The sequence below is a fragment of the Scomber japonicus genome, chromosome 8 (assembly GCF_027409825.1).
Source record: "Scomber japonicus isolate fScoJap1 chromosome 8, fScoJap1.pri, whole genome shotgun sequence".
Classification (NCBI taxonomy): domain Eukaryota; kingdom Metazoa; phylum Chordata; class Actinopteri; order Scombriformes; family Scombridae; genus Scomber; species Scomber japonicus.
In genome coordinates, this window is record NC_070585.1 from 27,979,479 (window position 1) to 28,005,609 (window position 26,131).

Genomic DNA, 26,131 nt, shown 5'->3' on the forward strand with positions numbered 1-26,131 from the left:
CCGAGCTCCATGAAATACTGCTACAAAACTATTCACAGATTACACCATATAAAGCTGAATGTGTGATGAATTCATTAAGGGGCCCCAGCTAATTTACAAGTTACAAGTTACCAATATGGTAGTAAAATAATTAACAACAGTAATAGAGTAATAGAGAAAAATAGAAGATTATTATTACAATAAGCATATTCAAGTATTTTAATGGAGTTTGTAACATAATAGATAAACCCAGCACGGGGATACAGCAGAATGGCAACATATTCTGGGGTTTTCTCATGCCTGCTGGTACCCAATAAGATTTTTTTAAAACAACAATTAAAAAAGCAATTCCCATTGGGAGTAATATTCTAATACAGCAGTGGCTGTCAGTGAGGCAATATTACCAGCCAGTCACAGTAGCTGCTGGTATGTTGAATGAAACACAAATAGAATAGTACCTATGAGGTTGGTGCAAGCATTGTGATTTGTGTGAAACTAGATGTCTGTTAGAGTCATTTACTTAAGAAAGCTGCATAAAAACTCACGAGGCCCAGTTTGAGCAGATATAGTTCTTGGCAGATATAGAGATTAACTTTGCAAGCATTAAAATTCCTTGTACAGCATGTCTGGGGGTTTGTCTCTATGCCGACAAACACAAACTAAATCAGTAAAAGATAGAAGGAGAGGGCGAAGCTCACAAAGAAGGCTTTTTATTACCCAGAACCCCACTGTCTCCCAGGGAGCACATATTTAATTACAGACATGACAAGGAAGACATGAGGGAGTTCAAATGCAACGAATCCGTCATCCCCCCGCCCCGAGTGGAAATCGCACTCTCACCACACAGCATGCTGTACAGATTAGCTCGGGGTCGGAAATTACAGAACATCTCCCAACCTCAGTGGAACTCACTGTAGGAGCTTGCCAACTTTCAGGACCAGCTTCCTGCAGTCTAATGAATCTCCCATTTCCCCTTCAAGCTGGCTAAATAGACCTTTCTGTCCGAAGGTCGGTCCTGGCTTATCATACAGGAGATAGACGTTTATTTTGCGCCATACCGAGCATGGTAAACGCAATGTTATAAATAGATCTTATCCCGATTCAACTGTTTTTCTAGCGATAGCTCGAGGCCTGAGTCTGTACGTTTTTATTCATACTTGAAAAGTGTATCCCAAGGCACTTCATAGGCAGCAGTGCATTTGATACTGGTGTAACTCAAGAAATGCTTACGATGTTAAACTTTGCTTAATGGGGTGCCTCAGGGATCCATCTGCACCTCTGCTCTCTTTTTTTCCCCACCGCGACACCATGTATGATATGTGATCGCTGAATCGAGGGACACAAATCAAGGGATCCCCACTCTCCCTTGTGGGAGGTAGGCACTCGCCCACAGTCAGCACATTTTAGGAGAGCTTTTCTTTTTCACATTTTTCATGGATGAACGTAATACTTTCAAAGCTATTATTTTCTGCCTTGACAAACATGAAATCTATCCCCTGGTAATAATAGAACTGCGGGAGGCATTTTAAAGAGGTGGCTCAATGTGCAGTAAAAGATTTACACACTTCTCAGACAGCTTCAGGCTTTTATCTGTGTATGATACACAGCTCTCACATGGCCACAGAGGATAACATACTTGACTATACAGAGCTACATGCTTCACATCTGAGAAAATAGATAAGCACAATATAATCTTTACTGTGTGATGTATTCGTCTCACAATATGCAGCATGCGGTGCTGAAGAGGTGTTCAGATCCTGTACTTAAAGCTGCACTAATCAATACTCTCCCATGGATTTCTCATGCATAACAATGGATCAAATGACTACTGTATGTGTAATATGAAAGGGGTCACTCACAATGACAAACCCACAGAGAATTATCACCAGACTCTTTGTTTTCTCCCAGCTCATCCAGTCTTATAGCATCTTTCAGCTGACTGTTTTTTTTTTTACAGCTGTAATGTTTTGATTCACCTTCATCTCTCTCATCGACCCCAGCAAAGGCAGCTGTTTTCAGCAAAACACAAATCTGATAAATCCTCTACCTGCCCAGCACCAAGCAACAGCCTAGTAAATAGCAACTACTGTAGCTGGTAAGCATATGTGAGCATTGAGCAGCTGATAAAACAGATATTGAGAATGATTTAGTTCCTCCAACTCCTCAGAACAATATCATATTCCCTGCATCTGTAAATTGTAATCTTACTCACTTAGTTTTTATGTTTTTGTTTGGCCTTTATATGTATTTATTTACTCTTAAGTGTTTATATCGTATGTCTCACAATAGCAGGGCCAACCGACAAGTCCGTGCTGGTTTTATTGGCTCCTCCTGAACCTTTCTCCTTTGTTAGTTATTGTTCTTGTTTCCTAATCTCAATGTTCTACGTGTATTATACATTATTTCTTGTATTATATTTTTTATGTGCAATGAATTTAAAACTATGATGTTCACTTTATCAATTTTAAGAAGTAATAATGTGCCAATGTTGTGTTTTCAGCTTGTGTCTGCTGTCACCAAGTAGGAAAAAAAATAATTGAATATTGCTTTAAGTAAAAGTAACAAGACCCCAGTGTAAAAATTAGTCCTGCATTCAGATCTTTAGTCAAAGCTAAACTAATCAGTTTTTTTTAAATTTTGACTATCAGCTAAAAACCTACATAAGGTAATATGTTATGTTTTCAGCCTGTTATACTGCCCCCAAGTGGCCAAAAATATCCCTTCATGCCGTGTCAAGTAAAACCACCGAAATTAATCAAAATGAAACATGATGCAGCCTGAATGTATACTGTCAATGTTCTAGAAAGAATGTTACATTTTACTCCAATCAAAGAGGACTTTGTCACATACATATGTATTTGGGGTATGTTTACTTACAACACAAAATAACATTAACATTCCTATTGCCTGCTTGCTGTTACTCAGCCTCAGAAGTGTGACTTTTCTGTAAATTTGTAGTGGATAATCGAACAAGAAAGACTGTATCTAATCCAACAGGTAGTTAGCTGCTTGTGTTTGGAGATAAAACGCCACCCTCTGGTGCACACAAGCTATAGTTACTCTGCAAAAAATTCTCTAGTCTATGTACTGCTACACATACACACAGACACACAAACATACACATACTTTTTGGCCCCTGTACTTTTGAAATGAATCCAGTGCCCTGCACCACGCAAAGCTAGTCCTGAGGATAATTCTGATGTGAACTCATCTGAAAGGGCAATCAGGCCAGACAGAAGTGAATTACCTAAGCATTTGAAAGGATTCCAACTAGTACTTAACCCACAATGTCATCAGTCTGACAAAAAACCCAGTATGCAGTTCAGATCTCATATTAGCCTGTGTCATTAAACCAACATCATAAACGCTCCTAAATACAGTTTCCCGCAATTTAAAATTTTCATGGCTTTAGAAAATGGTGCCCCTGCTGATGTGGTACATAATACCTTCATTTCAGTTTTTACCAAGTCATTACCTTTATTTGTGATGTGGGAGCTAGTTTATGATATGAGGTACATCTTTAAAGTCTTGTAAACTTTTTGGAAAAGCCTCACAGCCATAAGAGGAAAAACTGTTTTTCATATCTTAATCTCCTAATTCAGAATGTATTGTCACACTTACTATACTATGACTACTTACGACAGGAAAAAGGAGACACTGTTGTCATTATTTCGAGTCAGCTCAATTAGTGGTAAGCTCCTTTTCACAGGTGAGCTTAAGTATACAGCAAAAACAGGTAGCAACTGTAGTGAGTGTATTCACGGTGAATGAGGCAACACAAGTGCAACTGAAGTAAAACAAAGAGTAGATGCAATTTTTACCCTGAATGGTGTAAACTGAAGCAAAAGAGGAGGAGGAGATTATCTTAACTTGAAAGAAAATGTGATGCTGTGACATGAAAGTCAGAGGAAGAAAGTGGAACTACAATTCCAAGAAGGCAAACCCAGGATCATGTGACAAGAAATAACTATGACAAATTACACACATACACACACACACACACACTTTGTCAAGTGCTGATGTGTCTCTAGCAAGTGAGATAAACAACTTATATGCTTGCTTTGAGGCTAGTGGCAGTCAGCAAGTGAAAACAGCTGACGCAGAGGTTAATGGATGGGTGGGTTCACCCTTCACACCTCTTACTGAGCATAACGTCAGAAGGGATTTCAAGCGTGTGAACACCAAGAAAGTAGCAGGAGCAGACAGTATCAATTGGCGGGTCCTCAAACTATGTGCTGACAACTAGCGCCAATATTCTCAATGATATTCCACATTTCCCTTTCTCAGTGTGTCATACCCATGTGCTTCAAGAAATCCACCATTATTCCTGTGCCCAAAAAATCAAGACCAGCCTGTGTGAATAACTACTGTAGCTTGAATGGCTGGTCAGGGATTACATCTGCTCCTCACTACCCACTACAGTTTGCTTACCAGTCCTCCAAACCACCCTACCTCACCTGGAAAAGAAAGGGAGCTGTGTGAGGTTATTGTTCAGTGATCTACAGATCTGAATTTCACAACAATGTTGCCTCCAGGTACATCACAAAGCTCAAGGACCTGGGATTAAACACTTTACTGTGCACATGGATCCTTGACTTCCTAGCGAGCAGACCCAAGGTGATGAGTGAAGGAGACACACCTCTTCTACCCTCATCCTTAATACCAGAGCACCCCAGGGCTGATTTTGAGCCCCCTGCTGTACTTCCTGAACACACCCTCTAGGTACGTTCGACTCCAGCACCATAATCAAGTTTGCTGACAACACAGCTGTGGTGGGCCTGATCACAGATAATGAAAAGGCCTACATGAAGGAAGTAGAGGACCTGACCCACTGGTGTCAGGACAACAACCTACTCCTTAATGTCAGCAAGACTATGGATCTGATAGTGGACTTTGGGAAGAAGCAAGGAAGGAACAATGCCTCCCTTAATATCAGTTCCTCAGTCGAGAGGGTGGACAGCTATAAGTACCTTGGTGTCCACATCACTAAGAGCCTGGCATTATAGACTAACTCAGTGGTGAGAAAGGCAAGAGCGAGGCAGAGACTGTTCACTTCAGATGCTGGAGGAAATTCTGGGTATCCCCTCAAATACTGAGGAATTTCTACTCCTGCATCATCAAGAACGTCCTCATGGGGAACATCACTACCTGATATAGAAACAGCACTAAACAGGACTTCAAGGCAATGGAAAGAATTGTTTGTTTGACTGAACATTCAATAGACAGTGCTCTACCCTGCCTAAAGGATATTTACACCAGGTGCTTCAAGAATAAGGCTAGGAGAATCATTAAGGATCCCAACCACCTGGATAACAGCCTTTCCTCCCTGCTTTGCTTGGGAAAAAGGTATTGGATGCACCAGGCCAGCACTAAGAGGCTCAGGAAGAACTTCTATCCTCAGGCCACCCTGATCCTTAATGAGGTCACTGCCCCCCACACCCAACCACCTACTCCCCAAGTCAAAGACATGAATTTATTACTATTCATATTCTATTAACACCTTTTTGATGTACAAATTGAAGGAACTGGATTCCATTTCACGCCGTTTTGCCTTACATGATATTGTGAGATTCAAGATGGAGGACAAAAAGCTGTTTGCTGTGCTTAGATAAAGACTACCTTTTTGAAAACAAAGAGTTAAAAGCTGAGGGACAGGAGGAAAATTTACAAAAATATTGAAATTCAAATTCAAATTCAAAGTTTTGAAAACATTTACCCCCTATTCTATTGCACTTATCAGTTATATGCAGCAAACCCAGTTAGCATTTGGTGATTTGTTTGTTTGGTTAAAGTGTTGACAAGGACTATGACTATGTATAAAACAAGTACTGTGGCTGAAATTGTAGTAGATGGCAAAATAAAAGACTTATTGTCTTGAAATTAGAAGGAACAATTTATAGCAAACATTTCATGAACAAAGATTTCATTCAATGTCAGAGGTCACTGTCTATTGCCAGAGATTTATTTCTAAATCCAAGCTCTAATGTTGTGTAACTAGGACATTTCCAACAAAGGCAACAGATGTCACAATTTATCTTTTGTACCTCAAGGTATTTGAAGAAACCCTGACAAACTCCCCCACCTCAGAACTATGTTTTGAAAAGGCATCCGAAAAACAGGGTCCAGTGCAAGTGTGAAATGGGATGAGGGGTCTAATGAACAGTACCACACTCCACTCACTGCAATTTGTCACTGTCCCCCTCACTCCTCTGCAGCCTCAGTGTAGACTTTCATATTAGTTTCAAAGGAATCAAAGAGCGCCGTCTTCCTCATTTATTATCTTGAAATGGGATCAACTCAACATGAGAAGAGCAATTTGCAGTGTGTGTTAATGGTAGCGGCCCCACATCTGTATCTATGAAAGGTCAAATTGTTATTGAAATTACTTCCGTTTTTCTGATTGCTTGCTTTGTGTAACCTGCAACAGAGGATGCAAATCTGCAGGAATCATTTCTAGCAATGACACAGTGAAAATGAATATGAAAAAACACCTGAGCAACTGCTTTCCCCCAACATTATGATATATTATTATCATTATATTATGATTTTATGGTATTTTGTAACCTTATATAATTAAATAATGCAGATATGGACAATTGATGACTACAGATGTCATCAAAATGTTTATTTAGGTGCTAAATTTATAGTATTGTATTATAATATTGTATTGTAATCTAGCAGTTTTCCATAAGCATGACTCTGCTATAAGCAGTCCTTTGTCTTGAGGATTAAACACTCTAAATGGCTTTAAAAAAAACAAAAAAAGCATTTGAAAATATAATCTGTGTCTTCACTGTGGAGTGCTGATCAAAGATGATTTTAATGATACAACAGTGACACTTGTAGGTCAGCTGTGGTATTGCTTGTTAAATAGCATACATGCAAATTATTGTCATGGTGACATGCTGCATGTATTATTGTTATTTTTTCCTCACTGAAAATCCCAACAGTCAATTAATTAATTATATATTTTTTTAAAAAAGGTAAATAAGGCAGTTTGGCTTTGTGATCAAGCAAATGAAGTGATTGGTTGTAGATCAAGTCATCATCTTTTAGGGGCTTTATTGAAACCCAACTTACAATGTATTTATTTGATTCCTATGATGAAGGTATTCCTTTTATTGGCCTGTTGAGTTGCCATTCTTGTCACCACTCACATTCAGCACATGGTCAGAAATTTTTAGACACATCCCTCCAATATATAATGATGTTGAATCTGTCATTCCAAAACCAGCAATAATTTGCTGCTATAACAGCCTTGTTCTTGTTTCTGGCTTGAGGTCAGGGCTTTGTGCAGGCCACTTGAATTTTTCAAAACAGCAAAACAGGCATGCAATACACAGGGTGTCTATATCCCTTTGACCATATAGTGTTCATAGTGTATTCATCTGTATCCACTGTAACAAAATATAAAGTGAAGTGATGAATCATGCATTAAGTCATACTATACTGGCAGCATTATTAGCGCGTTAGATGCAGCTCTTAAAGAGGACATATTATGCACATTTCCATATCTATATTCACTATACTATTCTGGGACTCTACTGGAATATTATTATGCAGCTCCTCAGTTCAGTCTTTGTCTGAAACAGGCCGTTTCACCTCTCGATGAACCCACTCTTCTGATTCACCAGCTTCCAGAAGCTAACCAGCTCTAGAGGTTATGTAAACAAACACATTTCACATCATTTTCTTTTTTTTTTACTCAAAATGGAAATTTGTCAAATATATGTTTGAGCCAGAATCCAAAATGTGCAAGTGGACAATATGAACAATTCATGGAACAAACCTAGCAGCAACCTCACCAACAAAGGCCATGTTTGACATAGACATATGACATACTGGTTTATAAATGACAGGAAATCACAAAAAAACATGACATGATCCCTTAAAATGCCAAGCTAGGTAAACGATTCCATCACATGCCGTCATTACACCACCAGTTTCCCTTCTGACTCACTCACAGTGTGGAAAATACTGAAATATCCCCTGTTTATTTCATCAAAAGATTTGTATGCTGTAATTCTACATTTCAACATGGCTGAAAATGTCGTCCCTCCACCCCAAAATGAATGACTGTTTGGTTTGTTTGGCAAATGCTGGTGCAAACGATATCTCATTCAACGCACATGTAATGTACTCAACGGTGGAGTTAACTGATTGATATTTATTTCCTCGCACTGAAATTTCTTCAGTGTGAGCAGACGAGGGAGATGGAAACTAAGAGAAGCACGCTAGGAAACAGCAGGCCCTCACATTAGATTCCAGCAACAAGGGGTCGCTGGGAAAACTTCTGCATAAAAAAACCAGGATGATGATTTAAAACCCTGAAGCACATTAAACATGCAATAGATCCACTGTCAGCATTAATTCTTGGCCATTCACACACTCGTTATTAGAAAAGAGGGCAGTGTTGTTTTGCTGGCTCTCACTTCCCCGAGGCATACAATAACCTTTTTGTAGCTCACTTTTTAAAAGCCTATTCAACTGCCCTCCAGTTGCCTGAGAGCAAAACCAATGATTCGCTCGTAAAAAGTACCAATTTGCTTTCCTCTTCAACATTGTTTCTCTGCGACCCTTGAAGGACGAGACAGGATCGAACCTGAAATAAGTTCTGCTAAATGAAACGACAATGATAAGCATCTCATTATCTGTCCTCATATTTAATTTAACTCAAGTTCAAACTTGATTGTCCCTTTTGCGTCACTCATCAGTTCATTCAGGTCAGATCCCATTTCCGAACACTTCACAGAAGACAGAACATGGTGCATGAATGGCTGCTTTAGATTACTGCAGCCCTTCATCTTCTCATTGACTCCTGCATTTGATCTTTATGACCGAGCTTTGACTTTACAATATGTTGATAGATTTTATGAGAGTAGGCACTGTACTCGCACCGTGCATTTTTAGAGTGGAGGAAACAGCCTTTGATGCTCCGAAGTAATCTTATTGAGGGGATTTCACTCTTCTATATGACATCCCATCCACATGGTCCATATGTTTGGTTATCATCCAAGCTAAAGATAATTTCATTTCACTTTCATTTCAATATCTTCATAAAGTTGTATTGCATGCAGGTTGCTACATGGCACCAAAAATAGATTGACAAGGCAGCTCCCTGGTGTTTGGTTCAGCACTGACACTAATCTGAAAGCACCATTGTTTTTATGTAAAATCCAACCATTTGATCACCCTGAATGAGAAGGTGGGCTGCAGCAAAGATAGGTTATTCTTTCCCTGAACATTATCAATCAAATCCTTGAAGAAGTTACATCAAAAACATTTATGAGTGGGTGACTGTAGCTCAGGTGCTGGAAAAGGTCGCCCATTTATTGTAGAATAGATAGTCTGATCTCTGGTTTGTTCTATGCATATTTTGAAGTGTCCTTGCGCAACACACTCAACCCCAGATGACTCGTGATATATGTTTAGTAATAAAATGTAAGTTTTGCTCTAGACAAAAGCATCTGCCAAATGTAAGTAATATAAAATACAAACTGTCTCCTAAACAGCAGGAAACTGATTTTACTTTCCAATCTTGGATCTGTTTTCTTTCTTGTCCCTTTAGTCTCCTTTAATTTCACCTTATTAGCTCATGAAAAAACGTGTGTGCTGTTTGCAGTTCACTGACTGACTGACTGGATTCTCAGCTGTATTTTTAAAAGCGGTTAAGATAATGAGATACTTTATTAGTACAATGTTCTTCAAGATCTTAAAGCTGACAGAAACACTCAAAAGGGACTTCAGTTGGTCAGTTGTCTGTTGACAGTGAACTTGGTGACCCCTGTAAACTTGGGCATGGGGTTTCAATTTGTGTCATTTGTTTGGTCTCTCTTTCCATCCTGCTCCTCTAAACCTGTAACCATGTTCATAGTGGAGCAAAATCTTGTAGTAGGGATTGGTTATTCATAAGAACCTGGTTTTCGTGAGCGCTTCTTACATTTACACCATTCTCAAACCATTTTTGGCTCCTAGACTTCAAAAATAAGACTTGCAGCCATATACCTAACTAATGGTACCTATCAAGGCACTACCACAACACAGAAGTGTCAGAACACTGAATGCTAACAATTCTTCTAATTTGAGATTTATTGAGGCTAAAGTTAACATTTAAATTCAGAAGATTCACAGATGAAAGGGTCACAGGGGTCACCAAAATGATTAAGAATCCTCCTCCAGATACAATGAATATAACAGATATGATCAATATTGATCAGCATAGTTTTCAATAACTGAATGGTAGGCACTAGCAGGCCAGAAATCCTATGAGGATGCAACATGTTTCTCACAAACAGCCAATGATAAGAGCAGTGACACAAAATAAAACTAGAGAAATCAAGAGGGACAAGAATCCCTCCTGAGGATTTGATGCAATGCAAAACTGACTGAGTTCACTGCCAGCTCAAGCAATCATAATATCTCTATAATATGAAATGATGGCAAGTCACAAACTCATGTACAATCATCTTTGCAAATGGTAGAATTGACTCCTACAGATGTCATCTCAACTTTCATTTTGCTACTGTATTTGCACGTGTTTCCAATATTGGTGCAGGCCGTCGGATCAACATCTCTTCTGCGTCAAACTTAATGCTAGGATCAGTGACAGCATAAGGAAACATCAGTAGTGCATAAAGGAATTAGCTCAAACATAACAACAACTTGATATTTATATCAAAAGAATCCTGAGAGCTCCTGGCTTAGCCGGTGTAATCAGGTTAGCTAAAAGTCTCCTGTGGGGAAATAATCTACTTTGATGCTCTGTCTGCTACCAAAACATAGAATCTGTGTCAAGCAACGCAGGCTGAGCAGCTACAACCAGTCCTTTCCAGTGTAATTCAATTACATTAGTTGACTCATGTCCTACTTAACATCCAGGCAGCCAGCAGCCTGATTACGGAAGCCACAAATTGTCAAATACCAAACCTGAATTAACATTTATGTCTTTCAAAACCAAGAGGGTTATAATTATCCTCCGTAATGTTATTTCACAGGACAGATGGAGTGCAGTGCAGGAGTCCAGCAGGCTTCACTTCCCTCATCATCAACATGGATATTTAAACAGTGCTTCCTACTGCAGTTAGAGTTTTAATGAACTCATTTGACCTGGACCCAACCTCATCTCAGAGTCTATAGACATTTATAAATGTGCTTTTGGCACTTATCCATCCCTTCCCTTCTGTTCTATGTGAGCAAGTCTTTTCCCACCATGCAATCCTACTATAATTTTATGCATACAGGCATAATTTGTCATTTTTGAGAAGGTAATTAAAGTATTTGTTTTTTTTGTTACAGTATTGTGTTGGATTGTCTATGTTCTTGAAACTACAGTATAGTCACATGATTTACCTTATTTCACAAGAAAGCCCTTTCATAAAAGTGAAAGTACAATATCAGTCCTGCAGGAGAAGATATAAAGATTGATTAACTACAAAAAAAGAACACATCATTTGCTTTGACAATTAATGACACCTATAGGAATAAGAATACACAACTCTGAAAATGTTATGTTCATCAGGCAGAAATAGAACATATCTAAATTTGTATTACTTACTTTAGTAAAATATTTACATTTATGGTGCTCAATTTCAAGTAAATGTAATGTTTTTACACTTGACTTGAATAATATTCACAAAGTCTGTCATCAATCAGCAATCAGTAGGTGCCCATTTCAACAATGAAAGTGGTTTCGCTTGCTTTCATCATGCCTCCTGTTTATACTGACCATTAGATGATCCCTTCCTAATGTGCTTTAAATGTAAGTGAGCGGGGACAAAATCCACAGTCAACTGACAATTTGGCAAATTAGTCAAATCAAGTGGATATTTTCCAAGTGTTTTCAGTTCAAAATTCCCTCTTTCTTTTGGTCTGGCCAGTTTCCCTCTTGAACTGCAGTGGAGGGAACAAAAAGGGAGACGTTTGTTCTAAAAACACAGTAACTTTGAAAGACATTGACTTGATTTGACTCAGCTGAAGACTCGTGTTAGCCTCAGATGAACTACAGAATACATTCTAGCACATAATGAAGTCTTTGGATTACACATATATTTAATTAGTGCATTAGAAAGGCAAAACCTCTTTCACTGTTTGTATGGCCACCTGACTGTTGTTTTAAGACAGACTTGAAAAAATGTGAACCTATCCTTTAAGAAGTTAAAGTAACTTAGGGATTTTATTACATTATTTTTGTTTTACTTCAGACAGCTTTGATGCAAACTGGCACACCTACATTCATACCCCTGTTTCCAGTTATATTTTTGCTAGTACAAATAAGTCAAGTATTACAATTACAGTTCATAAACATAAAGCAAATCACAGTTCTCTACACTGTGTTATATGTTGGGTTATAAGTTATATGTTCAAAAGTTTGCCCCTCTTACTCTTCAGAGAGCTATGATGAAATGTGTATTGGTTGAAACGATACCACCACTCGGTCGCTAGATGGAGCTACTTGACCACACATATGAAGCTTGCTCAACCTTCATTATGTTCATTCTCATACTTGCAGTAATGAATTTTGGAAGTGGCACAGGCATGGAGCTTTATTAGACACCTTGTAACTGTCAAATATTAATTTTTGCAGCATGTTGTTTAAAAAGAAATAAAACAGATGACATATACATACGAAAATAGGCTTGGATTTAGGAGGAAATGGAAGCAACTGATCCTGACTCATCTGCTTTGAGAAGTAACTAACTAATTAAGATTAATTAGCTGTCGAATATTTTATTTTTTCAACTATAGTAGGCTACAAGTGCATTCAATTATCAACAACAACAACAATCTTTATATGTGCATCTCTCTCTCTCTCTCTCTCTATTATATTTAAATGCACGATTCTACAGCCACACGTAACATGAATTATACATTATATCACATGATAATAATATATTTAAATGACTAAACTATGAAAATAGTATCTAGACTTCATCAAGATGATATTTGAGTAGGCTATATTTTAATTTTCTTATGTTATCACTATAACTGTAAAACTTTCCCATGAGGACTTTGTAGTGCCCAAATGTGATTGAAAGTTTCTTATTTACATTTTCGTTTTATCTCCTGTTGTTTTATCTCCTGTTGTCCCGCGTATTTGGAAAATATTGTTGTAATATTCAGTGTTGTGAACATCTTCTGATATTTTCTGGAGTATTTCTATCACAGCGTCTCAATTTTCTTTTTTTTTCCTAGGGTGACTTAGCGATTTTCAGATCCTAAGTTCATTAAGACAGTTTTAGCACATATAAATGTGTTATGGCAGTAATTAGGAGCGCTCAGGGCATCGTTACCTGTCTTATTTGATTGACATCCTCCTCAACAAGCGGAGACTGCGGGCTGCGCTGCACAATGCAAGGGGGGGCGGTGGGAGGGCGGGCAGGAGCACCGCTATCCAATGGGATTAGTGATGGGAGGGAGTTTGCCGAACTCCAGCTTTGTCCTAACTTACTGGGACTCCTGAGCACAATATGACTGAAGCTCCTGCACCGTTATTCCACGGGACGGTGCGTAGGTCTGCCGCCTGCACACTCACAACCCTGCTCACTTGCGCCCTAACTTTGGATAAACTTTTTTTTACGCATTTCCTTGGAGCCGGGAACTTTTGTTTTGTTTTCTGTTTATGGAGGGATTGTTAAATTCCGTCCTGAACATGCATATTTGAGGAGTTGAAATGAAACTTCCCTGACCTGCAGGAATCATTCTCTCCATTCAGAGGATTTCGTTGCATTGAAACGCAGCGCTGCGCAGGATAAAATACTTCTGGAGTACTTTGGGACACCGAACAAGTGTGGAGAGAACCGTTACTGGGTTTCCCATTGAGTTTTCTCTGCACAATTTGCTGGAATACAATGCTTTAGTGACACGTCCAACTTCAGTAAAGTTGATGCATCATAGGCATGGACTCTGTCTGAGAAAGGTGGACTGGCTATCTGACCATGGCGCTCACAGGTAGGGGCCGGTTTCATTTGGTTTTACTGATGTTATGGACTCTTTCGCAGTACTCAGCATCCAGCCAAGTCCGTCAAGAGTTTCAGATCCTGGAGGAGCAACCCATCGGCACCTACGTGGGCACAATAGAGACCAAGCCCAGCTTCACGTACCGCTTCAGCGAGAACCACAAACTTTTTGCAATTAACGGCACCACGGGAGTCATTTACACCTCCTCGGTGATTGACAGAGAGGTTTTGCAAAGTGATGTCATCAACGTCGTGGTGCTGTCCAGCCAGCCCACTTACCCAACTGAGGTCAGGATTGTAGTTTTGGATATTAATGATAATTCCCCGGTGTTTCCAGACGCGTCAATTGTCGTGTCTTTTAAGGAGGACGCCAGCAGCGGCAGGCAAGTTATCCTGGACACTGCTACAGATTCAGACATAGGAAGTAACGGAGTTGATCACACCACATACAGAATAGTGAAAGGCAACGACCAGAGGAAATTCCGCTTGGATATTACAGTCAATCCTAGTGGAGAGGGGGCATTCTTGCACCTTGTTTCAACAGGAGGCTTGGACAGGGAAGTTACTCCCTTCTACCAGCTCCTGATTGAAGTGGAGGACAAAGGAGACCCGAAAAAGTTTGGCTACCTGCAAGTAAACGTCACTATTCAAGACATAAATGACAACCCCCCTATTTTTGACCAAGATCAATATCAAACTAGTGTTTTTGAGGATGCAGCAGTGGGTTCTAATATTATGCAGATTACAGCATCAGATCAGGATGAGGGAGCCAATGCTGAAATTAGGTACTATTTAGATGAAGGGACACCTTTCCAAATTGATCCGAAAGCAGGTACTATTATCATAAAAGAGGGTTTGGATTATGAAAGTAAGAAAGAGTACTCCCTGACAATTCATGCAGTAGACAATGGGGTGCCTTCTTTGTCAGGCAGAACAGAGGCCACTATCAAACTTTTAGATGTGAATGATAATGACCCTGTAGTGAAGTTTAGATATTTTCCAACCACTTCTAAATTTGCCTCTGTTGATGAAAATGCACAAATTGGCACAGTTGTGGCTTTACTCACTGTTTCAGATTCAGACTCCTCTACAGCTAATGGTAACATATCTGTTTCAATCTTAGGAGGTAACGAGCAGAGACACTTTGAAGTGCATACATCTCCTGTGCCCAATTTAAGTCTGATCAAAGTGGCCAGTGTGTTAGACAGAGAGAGAATTTCATCTTACAACCTGACTGTGTCTGTGTCAGACAATGGCAAGCCTATGGCTCGGTCTTCTTTTGCCAGTCTAGTTATTTTTGTGAATGATATCAATGATCACCCACCCATATTCCAGGAAACACTGTACAGAGTAGATATCAGTGAAGACATACCAAAAGGCAGCTACATTAAAGGGGTTTCTGCAACAGATGGTGACTCTGGGCAGAATGCCAACCTGCGCTACTCCCTGGTGTCTGGAAACGCTTTGGGCTGGTTCTCCATCAGTGAAAACAGTGGTCTGGTTACCAGCGCCGCTTTGTTGGATAGGGAAATAGCATCTGAAATTGTGCTCAACATTAGTGCCAAAGACCAGGGGCTACAGCCCAAGATTTCTTACACAAAGCTGATAGTCAACATCACTGATGTGAACGACCAAGTCCCCACATTTACACAGAACACATATCATGTTTCCCTGGTGGAGCATGCCTCTGCCGGCACTGAGCTGGTGGTGCTGTCTGCCTCAGATGACGACCTCGGGGCCAATGGAACTATCCGGTTCTCATTTGATGCAGAGACTCCAGCCAGCGTCCAGAAGCTGTTTCGCCTGGATGCCGTGTCAGGGCGATTAAGCACAGCCGTGGAGCTAGACAGGGAGGATCAGGCCTCCTACTTACTCCACATCCAGGCAGCAGACGCAGGCAGCCCCCCTTTACACTCTGTTGGAAAAGTCAACATCACCCTGAGGGATATCAATGACAATAGGCCAGTTTTCTACCCTGTGCAGTATTTTGCCAATGTTAAAGAGAATGAACCCCCAGGCTCTTATGTAACCACTGTTTCAGCCACAGACCCCGATTTGGGTAGAAATGGCACGGTCAAATATATCATTACAGCTGGAGACTCATCCAAATTCAAAATCAGTAGTAACACGGGAAAGATTACTACGCTTGTGCCCTTGGATAGAGAGGAGAAAACTGCTTACCAGCTGCAGGTGACAGCAGCAGATGGTAGCAGCCTACGCTCACACATCCCGGCCATTGTGACTGTTACTGTCATAGACACACAGGATAACCCACCAGTCTTCAGTCAGAAAGTATACAGCTTTGTCATGTTTGAAAATGTAGGAACTGGAACAGTTATAGGGACAGTGTCAGCTACCACTGTAGATCTGAACACAAATATTTCATATCTAATCACTTCAGGAGACCAGAGAGGGGTTTTTGCTCTAAACAGTGCAGGTCAGATCATAGCATCAAGCCAGATTGACAGAGAAGAGCAGGGATTTTATCAGCTGAAGGTTGTAGCCAGAGCTGGAGAGATCACAGGAGAGGCCTTTGTAAACATCACTGTGAAAGACTTAAATGATAATGCTCCTCATTTTATTCATGCTGTGGAGCATGTGAGCGCAGTAGAGAACTGGAGCACAGGTCATGTCATATTCCAGGCTAAAGCCTCAGATCCTGATGAAGGAACAAATGGCATGGTGGTCTACAGCCTCAAACAAAACCCCAAAGGCCTTTTTCATATTCATGAGAAGCATGGCCTCATCACGCTGACTGGACCACTGGAGGTCACCACCAGCTCCTACGAGGTCGAGGTCATAGCATCAGACATGGGGGTCCCCCAGCACACCTCTAGCCTCATCCTCATTGTCAGCGTTTATGATGTGAATGACAACTCACCCGTGTTTGATCAGCTCTCCTATGAGGTCATCATCTTAGAGTCTGAGCCTGTCAACAGTCGTTTTTTCAAAGTGGAGGCCACCGACAAAGACTCTGGTCTCAATGGGGAGATTATGTATGACATCGCTGGTGGTAACACAGGTGATGTTTTTGGCATTTTTCCAGACGGGCAGCTGTACATCAAATCAGAGCTGGACCGAGAGATCCAGGACAGATATAACTTAGTGGTTGTAGCCACAGACAGAGCAGTGGAACCGCTAAGTGCCACTGTCAATGTCAGCGTGATTCTAGATGACGTAAATGATAACCGTCCACTCTTTAACAGCACCAATTATGTGTTTCATTTTGAGGAAGAGCAGAAGAGAGGGTCGGCGGTTGGGCTGGTTTTTGCTGAGGATAAGGACTTTGGCCCAAACAGTGAGGTCAGATATACATTTGAGACTCCGCAGCCCAACTTTGAGCTGAACGCCATCACAGGGGAGTTGACCAGCACGCTGCAGTTGGACCGCGAGTCGCTCATGAGACAAAGAGGCGCCGCTGTGTTCAGCTTCACGGTCGTCTCGTCAGACCAGGGTCTCCCCAAGCCCCTCAGAGATCAGGCTAAAGTGCAAGTTTACATTCAAGACATCAACGACAACTCACCTAAATTCACCAAAGACATTTACCAGGCCTCCATCTCAGAGTCAGCTCCAAACATGACACAACTGCTGCGGGTCTCTGCCTCCGATGTGGATGAAAACAAGAATGGACTAGTTCATTATCATATCGCGGAGGGCAATGAGGAGAGACAGTTTACAATTGATAGCAGCTCTGGACAGGTTACTCTAAATGGAAAGCTGGACTATGAAACTACATCCTCCTACTCTCTGAAAATCATAGCTGTCGATACTGGAGCTGTTCCCTTGTCCTCTTCATGTATGCTAAGTATTAGCATTCTGGATGAGAATGATAACTCCCCCTCCTTCCCTAAATCTTCGCTGTCTGTGGACGTCCTTGAGAACATGAGGATTGGAGAGCTGGTGGCCTCTGTCACTGCTACTGATGCAGATTCGGGTCAGAATGCAGATATAACGTACAGCATTACAGCTACAAACAACCATGGCACTTTCAGTATCAGCCCCAACACTGGCAGCATCTTTTTGGTTAAAAAGCTGGACTTTGAAACTCAGTCATATTACAAACTGAACATAACTGCAAAAGACAATGGCAGGCCACCCCGCTCTTCATCCATTCCTGTGGTTATTCATGTCCGAGATTTTAATGATAACCCTCCGATTTTTGCCCCTGGTGACATATTTAAATCCATCCCTGAAAATCTTCCCATTGCTGCCTCGGTCATGGTCATTGCAGCTCATGACACAGACGCAGACATAAACGGGCAGCTGCAGTACTCCATTGTTCAGCAGATCCCCAGAGGAAGCCACTTCAGCATTGACCCAGGCAGTGGGCTTATATATACTAACAAGGAAATTGACAGGGAGTTTTCCAATATGTTCGAGCTGACAATTAAAGCCACTGACCAGGCAGTTCCAGTTGAATTCCGCCGTTTTGCTCTAAAAAATGTCACAATATGGGTCACAGACTTGAATGATAATGTTCCCACTTTTATATCCCAGAACGCCCTTGTGGCTGAGCCCAACATAGTCATCGGCTCCATTCTGACAACAGTGGTGGCTTTTGACCCTGACGAGGGGGAAAATGGAGATGTGGAGTATGAGCTTGTAGAAGGGGACTCAGACACTTTCATCATGGATAGGTACAGCGGGGATATTCGTCTGGCCTCCCAGCTGGTACCATCCCGCCTTATGTACACTCTGGCAGTATCAGCCACTGATCACGGCATTACCAGGAAGACCTCCAGAACTGAGCTGACCATAATCCTCCAAGGACTTGATGGTCCTGTTTTCACCCAGCCCAAATACATTACCATCCTGAAAGAAGGCCAGCCACCAGGCACCAACGTCATCTCCCTGGATGCCTCAAGCCCTCGGGGCTCTGCGACCAGAGTGGAGTATTTCATCGTGGCGGTTCGCAGCGGTGGGAAAGCAGTGGGACGCCTTTTCACCATTGGCCGGCACACTGGAGTGATACAGACGGCTGCCGAGTTGGACAGAGAACAAGGCTCCGACCTCTACCTGGTGGATGTGTATGCAATCGAGACAGACGCCAGCCAGCCCAGAACACAGCATGCTGAGGTTAGTACACTGCTGACTTTTCTATTCTCTACAGGTATTGGAAAGCCACCTCATATTTGCTGTATTGGTCTATTTGATCTGTTTGGCAGGCAGAGGGCATGAACTCACACACTGGCATTTGTTAGAGACATTTGGATAGAATAAGTGTAATGAGATCAAGGTTTGAAGTGGAAAAAAAGGGGAGTGAGACTATCCAAATCACACATAATACAGAGCCACCTATTTCATTTGTCTGCTCATTAATTAAATTCCCTTTTTATGCATGGATCTGCATTATATTAAATCATAATTTTCTTGGATATAAGAAAGAAGGCATTGTTCTTTGGCTTGATAACTTCATTGTTCCTGTGTCCAAAAACACACTAGCCATAGCAATTCATCTTGAATGTTCCTTGTCTAATATGTGAGCAATCTGGGAAGGGGAAATAAGTGTTCCATGTCTTCTACACAAGCTCCTCTCCTCCTCTTCTCATGCACTGAAATATTCTTATCAACAGACCTCTTTTAATAACCCCACTGTAGACATAAATCATTCCAGTCTGCTGTTTCAGGTTCAAGGCCCACAATGGTTTCCTCAGTGTCTCAAGCAGAAATGAAAAATAGAGTAATTCATAAGGTCTTCCAGTGCAGGTATGCGTCATCAGTGCCAGTATTACTTTGAGCCTTTGAGCCTGAGGCTGTTTTGGCACTGGGGTGGTCCTGGGGTACCTTTATACCACCAGCAACTGCTCCACAGGCAATAAGTGACCATTAAAATTGGGTGACCTCTTAAGACTCTGTGAAAAGATGCTAAGGGCAGAGAGAGTGAAACTTAAGCTGTCCATTGAGTTTGCATTATGTGATGTACCTTTTTCAGGCTTTTTCAGGGAGTTAAATTCTCTGAAGTGTAATGCAGGAACCTTAAACCCAATTTTGGGTGGCTAAGGCCTAGCCTCTAGACAAATGAAAAACAAATGTGATTTTATATATGTTTTGAAAATTCAAACCAGGACTTGGAATTCCATGTTATTGCAGCTTGATGACACACATACTGCATAAAAATGAGACTTTTCGGAGCAAAAGCAAAACAAAAGGTGTGAGCCTCCTCCTCCAAAGAAATATGTTTTGTGTTACTGCATTTAAAGAGTGGCTCATATGAAATGATTTGAGTTTGAGATTAGCAGGATGCCTTTGACAGTTGTTATTGATGCCTTTTCAACCACTGCAAATATTGAAACTGTAATCCAATATAGCAATCAGTTATTTGGAGACAAACTTGCATATTATGGAAATCAAGGATTACTTGGCAAAATCGTGTTAGCTAAGTTAACTTAAAGGTTTGCAGGGGCCAAATGGGAATATCAAATGTTCTGTCACTTTGCCTGAAGCAAAGATGGCAATCTGCTTTCCTACAGACTCTACTGTCGGACTAATGAGAGAATATAGTGCTTCGGTGCTCCATTCCCAAACCTTAAACTCTAGATTGGTTTCATGCTAAGCTTGAACTTTCTCACCCCATGGAGAGATGACTTTACCATACCACCTGGCTGAGTAGTCAATCTCTCCTCTTTGAGAAGCGTGAGATCTAATAACTGGTAGGAATTCAAATGACCTTCCACATTTTATATATGGTCTACTTTAGTCGACTTTATGGCTTTAACTTTTATTGCTAAAATGCAAAAAATCACACTAGTTGTATCTCTACTCTGTCAATGGGATCTCAAAGCACAGTGTGGTACAGTAGTGTAAACCTTCAGACTTAGACTAATGTTTTTTCAGTGCAGTGTTTATACACCAGATACCCAGTAGCAACTGGGGGATTATTTCCATCCCTGGGGTTGTGACCCTTTCACATTCTCCATTTCCCATTCTCCCCATTGATTGGATGCATGAGGGAAAGCTGGCATTTTTTTCATCTGGTATGCACCATGTGTGATGTTTTGGAAACACTCAAACAAAGAGAATTTGGCTGGACATGCCTTATCCACAATCACTATCTTAAACAACTCAGGGCCCTGCTTGGCCTACTGTGAAGAGAGTGGCGAAAGGGGATCCTGGGATTTTTTCAAACCTTCTTGGCATCTTGGACAGGATGATTGTCAGTGATTGTTGTTTAGATTTGCCACTGGTCTATATGGGCCATGTATGTGTGCAATGGGCATTTCATGCTGAAAGTTAGACAATGACATTTGGCAGGTCCACTTTCGCAGTTTGGAATGGTGTGCAAATGACTTCATTACCCAGAAATCTTTTTGTTTCTTCCTGTTGTGTCGCTGTAACTGAGCAGAAAAAAATATATCTTGGAGCAGATTCATCCATTGTTGGAGTATCCAGATTCCATTCATAGTTTTATGGAGGATGTTTTTAATTTCGCTCCAAGCTATGATTCATCACATCCTGCAATGTCGTTGTTAAGAGGTGGAGAGAAGTTCATCCCCCACCCTTCATATTGAGTCAATCCACACTGCTTGTCTGAGGGCAGATGTCTCTGTATGGGATGAAAGTGTTGGTTCCACTTTTGGTCGCAACCTAATCAGTGATGTGACAGCAGGTGTTTCCTATCAGCTTTGGAAGATGAAACACCTGCACTCTCTTGTGTGTGATTAGAAATGCATTATGTTGGAAAGTTTTAACTTTTAGAAAGACGGGGAAGGTTTATGGTTGGATTTAACCTTGAATTTATGTTTTTAATGTTAAGGGAGGTTTTATATGTCAGCCATGATTTTGCAGATCATACTGTTTTGAAATTTTAGGTTTCATATGGTTTCAAACAGCAGAATTATCTACTTTGATTAACCAGATAAACACATGCAAAGCTCAAACTCAGCACTGAAGACTCATTATCAGCTGGTCCAATTAATTGACCAGCCATTTAGTCTGTAAAGTATCACAAAACCGTTTGACATATCCATCACATTTACCCAGAAGTCAAGGTTCAGTCTTCGGAATGTTTGTTTTGTCCAACCAACAGTGCAAAACCCCCAAAATATACAGTAAAAAGAGAAAACTGGCAAATCCTCACATTAAAGTTGATTAATTGACAAATCATTTAAGCTCGAATCTGAAAGCAGAGCGAATATTGTTGTTCCAGACAGATCATGTGTGATATTGAGGTCTTAAAGGAATTCTCCACCACAAAAATCCATAATGTTAGAATAAAACGCTCTTTACCAGCAGGCCTGAAAGACTGTAGTCAGCATGGGTTCACAGTAGAAAGTAAAGTCCATCAAAATGTCATTTTAAACTTCTGAAGCCACTCAAGCAGCCGAATTCACATCTCCCCTGTCAGTCAGTATGCTCAGCATGTTTTCAGCATAACCTCATTTGTATGTCGCCTTGGAAAAAAGCATCTGCTAAATGAATAAATGGAAAATGTATGGCTGACTATACTTTATTTTAATGTGACTTTCATTGTGCCTGCATGGTTGTGATCTATATCTTTTCTGAAAGGGTCATAAATGAATAGCAGCACAATTATATTACACAGCTTCATTTGTGGCATTTGTGCACATTTGTCGACCTGCAAATGTTTTCAGAGCCACCTTTCAGAAAAGAACACTTCTGATGGAGTATTCCTTTTATAGGAATAAATAAACAGGATAATAAAGAAATAAAAGAGAACAAGCTCAAAATATTTTCTTTCTTCCTGTCATTTCCACCTTGGCTATCTCTGTTTCTTATCTTTCATACCGTTACCCTCCATCTGCCTCCTCCTCACATTCAAGGAGTCCAACCCCTACAGTCTGGACTGCTACACTTGTTTTCTTAAACTCACTGTGAATCAAAATGAAGTGATGTTTTTTTGGAGAGGCCCTCAAGTGCCACATCAGTCCTTGCCCCCTCCTCTTAAAGGCATTGTTCCCCCCTTGAAAGTAAACACAGTCGGAGTGTTCAACAGGCCTTCCTTTGTTTTGCCTTTGCAGATAAAGTAGTGCGCTGCCCCGGCCGTGATTCGGGAGGCTTTTGTTATTTTTTTGTCTGTGCCAGCGTCTTGCTTTGGCAGATTTAGGAGTGTGTATGGATGCCCCTGTCAGCCAGCCTTCCTCCCCTCTACTCACCAGTGAGGGACATACAGTAGAGCTGACGGGGAGTTGTGAGATTGAAGAAAGGAAGAAAAGGGTGTTTTGGGAGGGTGCAGGACTTGTCAGACTGTGTTATTGGGAGTTGTGGGAATGAATGAAGAGAAAGGGGGGGGGGTTGGAGGGTTTGGGGGGTGGAAACAATTTTAGGAAGGTTCTGAAAGTGCCAGACACAAGCAGTGTTGCAAGGTATTATGGGAACGAAGAGGCAATGGCAGGGTTCTGGATCATGTCCCGAGCAGGTGGGAGAAAGAGTGCTCAATGTGCCTCCCCAGAGCTTTTGTACACCATAGTCAAGGAGTGCAAATGACTGAGAAATTAGTGTTGATTTCTGTTGCTATGGATAGTTTGAGCTCAGTTAAATTCATCTTCCCCTTTGTTAAACTGAATCTCTCAGTTCCCTTGCATCTCTTTTGTGTCTGTCGGCCTGTTTTCAGTCTCTGGGAAGCTGTTTGTTTGTGTCTCTGTGTTGTGGATCAGTCTGATTCATAAATCTCGTTGGCAGCGAACTTCAAAGTCGAGCTTTCTCTTTCATTCCCTCTTTGCTCTCTCTGTGTTTTGGTGATGCTGAACCTCCTTCAACACGAACTCTGAGTGAAATGTGATTAAGGCATCAGAGGCGGTGTTGAGGTTGCCTTGTGTGGAAAAGATATAGCCTCGCTGAGTTATAAAAACCTGTAAATCTAGTCAGGTCAATGGAGCGAGGAGGAGAAGGTCATGTACCTCTGGACAATATGATCCGGATGCTGGTTTGTGTGTTTTTGTGTCTGTGTATGAGTATTAATAAAAACTGAAATGTTGATGATTGCAGATTCAAGAGGAAGGTCAAACAGTGTTACAGATATCCCCTCAAGCGAAGCATTTACTGCTCTTTGTCAAATCAAACCGGACAGAAAAAAGGATTTGATTACACTTGAATCATATACAAGCTTAGTATTAAAATTTTATTTTCCTCAGAGGGGATATCTTACAAGAACTGGATGAAGAACGATGCAGAACAAACTGCATCCTTGTGTATTGTAATTCATGGTCTAATTGCAATATTTTGACTGTATCTGTTAGTTTGCACATGTGCTTGAGAAAGGTGCAGGGTGGTAACGGTCCTCTGCTGCTGTAACCTAGGTTGTAAGTCACGCAGTAATCAAGCTGGACACGGGTTTTTGATATGGTCATTCAGGAAAGGTGACGCATCTGCTGTCCTGGTAGGTGGTCGCTCTGGGTGAACCTGTGGGTGAACCAGTGCTGAGGAGTGCCGGTTGTCTCAGAGCGCCTGTCCGTTTTATGAGACAATCGCCATAAAGCTTGGATAAACATTCGCTCATGCATAGATGTGTGCAAGCAAACGCTGCCAGAAGCACACACACACATACACACACACACACACACACACACATACATACACACACACATAGTGACCACAAGTCAAGTTCAAACTCACATACACTCAAGTGCAGGAAAACTTTAAATGGTAGCCACAGTCAAAATAATTCAGTTTCATTTAGATTATTTTGATTACATTACTGTCAAATAAGATCATCTGGATATTTTGTGACTCGCATTCTACTGAATTAAAATTAGCCTTAAAGGAAAAATTCACCACTGTGAATAAGATGATTTCTTAAAACTAGGTCACCTATGTAGTAGAAATGCGCTTTGCCCAACGTCTCGTCCAATCAGACTAACTGACTCTGCTGATGGTGTGTTCATGGCCAGCATAGCACCTCAGACAAAGTTAGCAGAGACATTGCAGCATTATGTCTCTTTACTGAGGCTTATTTTTATTAAGAAAATGTTTTTTTCTGGATGTACCATAGCGTTGTGTAGCAATCATTCGACAAATGGAGTCAGTTCCGTCATGTGGATGAACTATATGAGTGCTGCACAGTGCTGCTCAATTCAGCCACAAGTTACTGGTAGCACAGTCACTGTTGTGCTGTAGTTCAGTGTTGCCAAAGTCCAGTTTAATATCCTGTCAGAAAACAAAATCAGATACAAAGTTTGTTCAAGCGCAGAGTTTTCTGTCTGTTTGCATTCTCCTGACAATCATCCACGATGCAATATGCTTACTCATAAGTTAAAATAGTAATGCTGCATCTCTGCTCTTATATTACGTTGTAAAAAGCTAATTGTTTGTGTTAGCGTTATCACAAAGAAAGTCAGCAGCTGAAGTCAGGGTGCTGATATAATGTAGCTCCAGTCCAGTGGTCACTTCCTCTTCCGTACTCTGTTTAGTCTGATTACACACCACTATATTCAGCCCTTATTAATTATAACCCTTGTGCCACACGTCTACTCTGACTTCAAGTATTAAAGCTAGTTGTTTGTTTGTGTTGGATTAATCTCTTCTGGATAAATCACAGAGTCATTTAGCAGCTTAGCTCGGATGCAGCTATGACGCTCTAGTCTAGTTGTTGCTTCCTGTTGTGTCTGATTCAACTGCACAATACTCTGCCTAGAATGATTCAACTAGTTTTCTCCCAAATTTATATATATATATTTTGAAGTATTTAATAATATCAGATGTTAGTGTCTGCTTTACACTATATTTATCATCTATTACTTTTTATGGTCTTGAAGGCACCACTATAGAAAGTACAGAAATGTAGTTTCTGGTCTGTTTTAGTCAGTTTTAAGTCTGCACAATGACGTTTTTTTCATCACACAATGGACTTTTGTTGCGTAATGAGCTGGGAGCTCTGATCTCAGGCAACATGGAGAGAAGTTAAACATTGTTCATTTTCATCTACTACTCACATTGTAATGATACAATGCCGGTTGAAAATCAGCATAGTTTCTTTTTAATGGAGGCAGCGGTTTATGTCGTCTTTTTATATGAGACTGTTTGTTAGTGTTTGTCTTTTTCCTTTCATTTTGCGGCAAACTGTTTGGAAGAGTGTTAAGCTGCTTTCCACCTCATTTTACCAGTTCAAATGAATATAGAAGTTACTGAGTTTTTCTACAGAACTCATATTCACCAGAATAGATTTAAGTATTTTCAGGTTTTAACTGTACATGTACAAAAAAGCACATTTCACTAACTTTTTTCTCATTAGAAAGCAGCGA

At 40.8% G+C, this 26,131-nt stretch overlaps 1 protein-coding gene across 1 annotated transcript in view; it reads left to right on the forward strand.

Annotated features, from left to right (window-relative positions):
- Positions 1–13,913: 13,913 nt before the first annotated feature.
- The window catches only part of LOC128362608 (protocadherin Fat 4), a 107,133-nt gene continuing 94,915 nt past the window's right edge, over positions 13,914–26,131 (forward strand). Inside the window, exon 1 of the mRNA XM_053323425.1 lies at positions 13,914–19,010. Within this exon, the coding sequence (XP_053179400.1) occupies positions 13,914–19,010 (5,097 nt within the window). The remainder of the gene's footprint in view (positions 19,011–26,131) is intronic.